General features: G+C 54.6%; 1 protein-coding gene across 3 annotated transcripts in view; it reads right to left on the minus strand.

Moving 5' to 3' along the window:
- ARMC9 (armadillo repeat containing 9) overlaps positions 1-7,970 on the minus strand; it is a 179,129-nt gene that overhangs the window by 5,599 nt on the left and 165,560 nt on the right. For 2 of the 3 annotated variants that reach the window (XM_032277937.1, XM_032277938.1), the window contains 2 exons: positions 7,388-7,524; positions 2,333-2,481 (listed from right to left, as the gene is read on the minus strand). In XM_032277937.1, coding sequence (XP_032133828.1) covers positions 2,348-2,481; positions 7,388-7,524 — 271 coding nt within the window. In that variant the 3' untranslated portion in view covers positions 2,333-2,347. Of the gene's footprint in view, positions 1-2,332; positions 2,482-7,387; positions 7,525-7,970 lie in introns of those variants that run through there. The other variant, XM_032277939.1, reaches the window with a different exon arrangement.

Raw genomic sequence — 7,970 nt, forward strand, 5'->3', positions numbered from 1 at the left:
GTGCACACTCCCTACATGCCCTGTACACGGTGCACACTCCCTGCACATGGTGCACACTCCCTACATGCCTTGTACACGGTGCACACTCCCTGCACATGGTGCACACTCCCTACATGCCCTGTACATGGTGCACACGCCCTGCATGTCCTGCATTCTCTGTACTCCTTACACACTCCCTGCATGCCCTGCACTTCCTGTATTCCTTGCACACTGTGCACACTCTCTGCATGCCCTTCACTCCCTGTACCCCCAGCAGGCCCTGCACACTCCGAATGCCCTGCACACCGTGCTTGTTTCTGAAGCAGCAAGAGGCAGCCACAGACCCCATGACAACACAGTGGGGTCTCCGCCCCGTGGGGGGACTGTGGCTGCTGTTGAGCCTGGCAGAAGGGTGTGACCTGCATTTTGGGGTCAGGGAGGAGGAAGGGATGCTTAGCTGAGACCTGAATTAGAGCGGAAGTCAGCCTAACAAGAGATGGCCTTTTGCCATCTAGAAGATTGTGGCACTCTAGACCACATCCATATGACGTATTCACACGCACACCTCATCTAGAATGGCGTCATATTCTGGATGACGTTGCCAGTGAGGCAGGGGGAGAGGGGATGGACTTTTATTCCTTCTCCCTCTTTCCATGCTCTCCTTCCTCACACAGAACCCCCAGGCTTAACATAAGAGCTGGCTTCAGTGACTGACACCAAGGGGAGGGCACCTCTGGGCTGGACTCTGAGGGGCCTTTGTGCCCAACAGAATCTTGGGGGGCCAGCTAGGCAACCCTGCTGGATGTAATGAGGTCCCTTGGGGTCGGCTGCCTACTGACTGTGAAAACAATTATTTCTGGGGAGAGAGGGCTGACCCCAGTGGAGAGCCTCAGAAATGAGCTCAGCATTGACAGGAAGTAAAAAGAAGTGGCCTACAGCGGAAAGGGAGGTTTGGCCTGGCTGAACCGCAGGGGAGAATGCAGTCTGGCATGGGGGCATGAGATGGCTCTGGCCCGCCCTTCAGAGGTCTCTCATTTTGAGCCTTTATTTCAGGGGGATGCTGAAAGCCTGAGAACCCCTGGTCTGGCAGACAAGCTCTTCTTCAGCCACAGAGAGAGGGGAGGAGGCCCAGGTAGGGGAGGAGGGTCCCTGGGTCCCCAGGCAGGTTGGCAATGGATTGGAGGAGACCAGTGGCTTGGCCCATCCCCTAACAATGCAGCCACCTTTGACCCCTCTTCCCCTTAGAGATGGCCGGCCACCCTTCCCTCGTCCAGGTCCTTCCTGTCCTTCCCCCAGTTCAGTTCGGATTTCAGCTTCTAGCCTATCCCCACCAGAGGAAGCTGCAGCCGCTGCGGGGCTCCGCACACTCGACCACGCCCCCTTTCTTTGGCATCCTCCTCCTGTCTGTCGCTCCCTATCTATTTCTCTTCCTGCCTCTTTGTCTCTCTGATTTTCTCTGCTAGTGGGGTGCAGGCTCTCCTGGGGCCTCCAGAGCTGAGCTGAAGCTGCTCCAGCCCCTATTTTACTATGGGAGGTTGGCTTCCCTTGTGGCTGGGAGGAAGCGGTGAGGGGCAGCTGGCCTGCCTGGTGATCTGGACAGGCAGGGTCTGAGACCCAGGCCAGGCGCCTCTCCCTGAGCAGGTTTCTCCAGGTCCAAAAGGAAGAGCTGGAGAGATTGGGAAGGTCCTTTCTAGACCCCAAAGAACCCCTGACGACCCACAGGGCCAGTCTGTGTGCATGTGGTGCAGAGGAAGGGAAAACACCATTTTTTTTTTCTTTTTCTTCTGCTTGGGGTCCCAGTTTCTTTTTCCTTTCTTTTTCTTTTTTTTTTTTTTTTTTGAGACAGGGTCTCACTATGTTGCCCAAGCTAGTTTCAAATTCCTGGGCTCAAGCAATCCTCCTACCTCAGCCTCCCAGCATCCTGGGATTACAGGTGTGCGCCACCATGCCACGGCCTGGGAGCCCAGTTTCTGTTTCAGGAAGTAACTTCAGAGCCAGACTATTTACTTACCTCCTTCTCCATCTTTCTGCCCTCCAGCCCACCTCCTCCAGACGTAAAGAGCTAAGACGGGACACTGTCCCCAAGCCACTCCATCACACAGTCCCGGACATGTTCGCCTGGCAGTCTGAAAACTAGTTCCGTGGGGATGTCTCTGAGTGCCATGTCCTTCGAGTCTGACTGATGGCTCTCAGGTAGCACAACCGTCGGAGGGTGGCCAGGAGCGGCGGCTGCCCTCCCCTGGGAATCCTGACACTGCTCCTTGGCTTCCCCTGACAGAGGCTGGGCCTCAGAGGAGCTCTGCATCTGGCGGGGGGGCGCCCACTCCAAGAGCTCCGAGAGTAGGGTTCAAGGCCTTGTGACATCCCCTTACCTGGTGATCTCTCTCCTGCCTGGGTCCTGGGGCGCCTCCCTCGGCTGGCTGGGGGTCCCTGTGCTGGCCGGGTGAGGCTCTTCCTGACATCCTCTTGGCCGCCACTCTCTGGGCCTGGCGTTGATGGCCACTGGGGAGGAGGAGAGAAAGTTCAGTCCCGATCTGCTCTGGAGCCCCTCTAAGGATGCCTTCTCCTGCACTGGGCTGTAAAGCCAAGAAAAGCGCACCCCAGCCAGGCCCTGCGGGCTTCCTGGTGCCTGCGGCTTGGGGCACTTGTTTACTCATGCAGGCTGGGAATTCGCTGGGCAGGGGGGCGTGGAGGGCACAGCCCAGGGATGTGCAGATCACCCTGCCTCCAGCCTCTCCAGCTCCCTCAGCCTCTGGAAAGCCCTCAGAACAACGAATTGTCTCCCTGGGCCACAGCGAGGCGCCACCACATGGAACATGGAGGCACATTTGCTCATCTGAAACTCAAATATATGAGACGGAATCTTGCTCTGTCACCAGGCTGGAGTGCAGTGGCTTGATCTTGGCTCACTGCAACCTCTGCCTCCCAGGTTCAAGCAATTCTCCTGCCTCAGCCTCCCGAGTAACTGGGATTACAGGCGCCTGCCACCAGGCCCAGCTAATGTTTTGCATTTTTAGTAGAGATGGAGTTTCACCGTGTTAGCCAGGATGGTCTCGACCTCCTGACCTCGTGATCCGCCCACCTCGGCCTCCCAAAGTGCTGGGATTACAGGTGTGAGCTACCTAAAACCAACAACCTGAGAGGCAGGGTGCTCCTCACGAAGCAGCCCGAGGCTCCTTAATGATGAACCCCTTGGTGCACCCAAGGTGGCCAGGAAGTGCCCTGACTCCCAGTGACAGGTGCCATGGCTGACGCCCACCCGGGACCCGGACAGCTGGGACATGCAAGAGCCCTTCATGGGGAAGCCGACAGAGAATCCCAGACAGCACGCCGAGGGGCCTCCCAGGGACCTGGGAACAGATGTTCCTGTATCTCGGATGCCACGACCCCTTCTCCTACAGCTAAAGGGGTCCATGTCACTGCTGCAGCAACACTGTGACAGAGCTGCATCCGTGGCTCCCTTAGGCCAAACTCCTCTCAGTTCTTTCATTTTGGAAACACCTTTGCCGCTTTGCAGTGTGATCTGTTTCATCTTAAATATAAAGGGACCTTCCCTGCAGGTTTCCCTGAAGCAAGGGGCTTTGACTTCCAGATAATTCTCTTTTGACCCAAACGAGAATCTATTTCTGATACCAGAACCCAGCGGGTGGCACTGGGCGGCATCCACCTGGATCTGGGTCTGGAACTAGAGCTTCAGGACAGTTGGCACAGGCTGTGTGCTTAGAATAGGGCCAGGAGACAAAGCGTAGGTGCAAAAAGAATACTTGAGTGGAGTCACACAGAATTGCTGGGCTACACGCAGGGGAACCCCATTACAACGTGTGGTGTCACAAAGCTGTGCCCACGCCAGGCAAGCCCTCTAGGACCAGGAGCTTCCCAGGGTGTGTGTGTGGGGGGGGGGGGGCGGGTGGCCACAAAAGAGGAGGAACTGAGCTGGCGTCCCCCAAAGCCATGAGGTGGTCTTGGTTCAACTGTCACTTTCTCCTCCCCCACTTCCTCCAGCACAGGTTGCACTGCAGACTTTCAGAGATCCCACCAAGGACAAGAGACCGGCTGGGCACGGTGGCTCACACCTGTAATCCCAGCACTTTGGGAGGCTGGAGCGGGAGGATCACTTGAGGTCAGGAATTCGAGACCAGCCTGGCCAACATGGTGAAACCTCATCTATACTAAAAATACAAAAATTAGCTAGGTGTGGTGGTGCGTGCCTGTAGTCCCAGCTACTCGGGAGGCTGAGGCAGGAGAATCACTTGAACCCAGAGGCGGAGGTTGCAGTGAGCCGAGATTGTGCGACTTCATTCTAGCCTGGTGACAGAGCAAGACTCCACCTCAAAAAAATAAATAAAAAATAAATAAAAATAAGTAAAAAGAACAAGAGACCCCCCCCCCCCCCCCCCACACACACACTAAAGAGCCAGGAGCTAAGATCTGGGGCACCCTGGGTGCGCACCAGAGGCTCCCTGTGGCACGGTAGTATCTCTTGCCTGCTGGTCCATTTCTGGGCATTTTAACTCCCGGCCTATGAAGTCCCAAGGCATGTGATTTTGATATTCAAGATAGTCGTGGTTGGTGGGGAAATGAGAATGGCTTTCCTCAGGCCAGTGTTTTGCAAAATGCTAAGCCATATTCTTGGCCTTTTCCCATAGGAAGTATTTCCTCTTGGCATTTGGGGCCGAGTCCTTTGCCTAGAAATGTACTTTCTGGCCTTGCATTCCACAGATCAAGCAGTTTGAGGGTCCAACAGGTTCCTCCTCATAAGCTTTCCCTGCAGTGCCAACTGAATGCAAATCGCAAAGGCTCTTACTCAAGAAATTCAATGTGGAGGCGGTTGTTTCTATGGGGTCTCTGGGTGGGGGGGGTAGTTCCCAGCACAGGCCAGAGTCAGCTGCGCGCTGCATGCAAGGAGACCTGTGGGAAGCGTGGCCTGGGGCAAGGTGAGCCAGAGAAGGGAAGTGGAGGGGGCCCACACCTGTAATCCCAGCACTTTGGGAGGCTGAGGCAGGAGAATCACTTGAGCCCAGGGGTTCAAGACCAGCCTGGGAGCACAGAGAGACACCCCTCTCTACCATCAATCAATCAGTTGAAGTTGAGGGGAGGGCTGGAGAAGGAGGACTGTCTGGAGGAAGTCAGGCCAAGCTCCTGAGCAGGGAAGGAATGAAGCAGAAGGCAGCTTGGCTCAGGGGTGCCCACACCCAGCCCAGCACTGCCAGCTCCCTGCTCTCCCCATGCTCATTCCCCCTCCCCCTCACTCATCCCTCTGCTTAACCGTAGCCCCCTTATCTACTGAGCCAGAGGCAGGCGACAGGATGGGGAGGGGGGCAGGGAGGCCTGGGGAGACAGCAGCAGGCCATGGGCAGGCCTGTCTGAAAGAAGGCAGAAGTCAGAATGGAATCTACTGCAGGCATGGAAAAGGCTTACTCCTGATCCAGAGAAAACTTAATCTGGGGCTTGGTTTCTCCAAAGGAAGAACTTTCTGTCAAGCTAAAGGATTTTAAAGGCGACTAAGAGGGCCAGGCATGATGGCTCATGCCCAAATCCCAGTGCTTTGGGAGGCTCAGGTGGGAGGATTACTTGAGGCCAGTAGTTCAAAACCAGCTCAGGCAACATAGCAAAACTCCGTATTTACAAAAGATAAAAAAAAACTTTGGCTGGCATGGTGGTGCATCTGTAGTCCCAGCTACTCAGGAGGCTGACGTGGGAGGATCGTTTAGGCACAGGAGTGTGAGGCTGCAGTGAGCTATGACTGGCCACTGCACTCCAGCCTGGGAGTCAGAGTGAGACCTTGTCTTAAAATAAAGGAGGACTAGAGGTGTTGGTCTGAGGCTCAGGGCGGGCCTGGTAGGGCCAGGGAGGGCAGTGACTATTCTTGGTCCCTGGCAGGTGGAGAAGGGCAGGGCTGGGGGTCAGCGTCCTGGGTCCCAGCCAGGCTGAGCCAATGGGAGCAGGCTTGAGGAAGGGACACTCAGAACACGGTCTCAGTGTTTGGGGCAGGCTGATGGGGGCACCGACCGCAGGATTTGGGAAAAGCACTGCTCTGGCTCCAGCTGGTCCATCTGAGGGGCTGGTGAGAGGCTACTGCCTCCCTAGGAAGCAGCACTGGGAACCGCCCGTGTCCACCAAGGCTGAGTGTCCTGGGGTGCCCACCCTATTCATGCAAGGACCCAGAATGTGCCTGCACCAAGACTTTGCCAGGGCTAAAGTAAACTGTTCTGAAACAGAACAGTAATATCAACATTGTGGTAGCCGCCACGGGGCCATTTCCATCCATACCAACCTGGAGTGCCTCCACCCTGCAGGTAACAGCAGCATGACAGAGCTTTCCAGAGGCACGTCCAATCAGTGCAAAGATAAAGGGCCTCTTGGTGGTCATTTTGGTAAAGCAAGGATGTTACCGCGATGTTACCCTGAATGTACTGCGGGGCCTTTTAGGAAGTCCAGGCCTAAGAACTTGAAATCAGTGTTAACTCAACGGCATTCAGTCAAATTGGCAAAACTTGTTAGACACCCGAAGACCTCCACCTTGGCAGCAGAAATCTCTGGATAAATACTGAGCTGCTCACCTTTGGAAAGCATATTAATATTTACAGCTCTAATAAAACACGTGTAAAAGAACTGATGAGCCATGCTGGCAAAACCTCTGAAATTGCTCATCATCAAGAGACCCAGGGTCCCAAATAACCCAGCCATTGCTGGCTCGTCACTGGCTACCCCTCTGCACCTGGGCCTGGAAGCGTCTGAATCCAATTGTGAGCAGATGCAAGTTCTCAGCTGTTTCTCAGACAGGAATCCAACCCGCTCCCCTGTTGTTTTTCCTACTCAAATGGAAATTAGAGTCTTATCTGAACTGCTCATAATCCTTTTAATTTCCTTTCAAAAATTAAAAAAAAATACTTTGTACATTTCTGATTCAAGTATATATGTTTTTTCTGGCATCTAAAAAAATACTTTTATTTCCCATTGGCCTCTGGTTAAATCAGCTGGAAGTTTCAAACGAGTTTGGATCCCAGAGTTGTTTGTGCTCTTAGTTGCACATTTCAGCCTCGGTCCAGCCTTCCAGCAGGCGGCCGTCCTTGTCGGCACCAGAATCGGAGCTACCAGAACCAGGGTCACAGACCTACATCAGCACGGGATTCCTCCTCCAAAGCTTCACATTAAAGCTGGCTTTCACCAGTCAGAAATCTTGCCCCAGGAGCTCCCAAACGGGAAAAGCTGACAGTGCTCCGAGGACCAGCCTAGCATGGTCTGGCTGTGGGTGGGGAAGCGCATGAGCCTCTGTGACACCGGGCTGTGGCAAAGGCCAGAGGGCTTCCCAGGGGCAGGCGTGCATCTGCCACTCCTGCTGCCGTTGCGCGTAGGTTCTAGACATCACAGTCCCAGAGCTGACCCGGCATGCTGCCCACGTTCTTACATGAAGAGGAAACGCGGGACTCAGGGGTGCTGGGCTTGCCCTCACCGGAGACAGCCTCGTGAGTGTTTGGCAGGGCCTGTGGGCAGTTGTTCCTGGCATGTCGGGCTGTCTGGGGAAGTGTGTGATGGTCTTCCAGCCTGGAGGAAAACAGGAAAAACAGCAGTTAAGTACAGCCAGCCAGGAGGTGTGGACTGCTGGCTGCGGTGCGACGTCACAAATACAGGAGGGGGCACGCCTCAATGTCCGGTTAAACCGTCATTAGCATATTACACCTTTTAAGGGTTCTTGGCAGAAGCCAGGAGGCTGACCCTGGGAAGTAGTAGCGTCCCTTGCTCCTGTTAGCCCCATTGTGTATTTACAGTGATACATGGCTTGGTGTATTCCTAACATACAATTACGTCTTATAACCCTGGGTGACATGGGACCATGACATTTCAAGCAACACAAGGCACAGATCTGGTTTTCTCCAAGGATGAAGCAGATGAATGAAGGGATGAATCCAATCAGAGAAGATATAACGTGTCATGTCAGCCGTGGCAAGTGTTGGCCAAGAACAAGACTGCAGAACTTTCTTTTTTTTTTT

Source organism: Sapajus apella, unplaced genomic scaffold (assembly GCF_009761245.1).
Source record: "Sapajus apella isolate SASKATOON/1434 unplaced genomic scaffold, GSC_monkey_1.0 scaffold10, whole genome shotgun sequence".
NCBI classification, from domain to species: domain Eukaryota; kingdom Metazoa; phylum Chordata; class Mammalia; order Primates; family Cebidae; genus Sapajus; species Sapajus apella.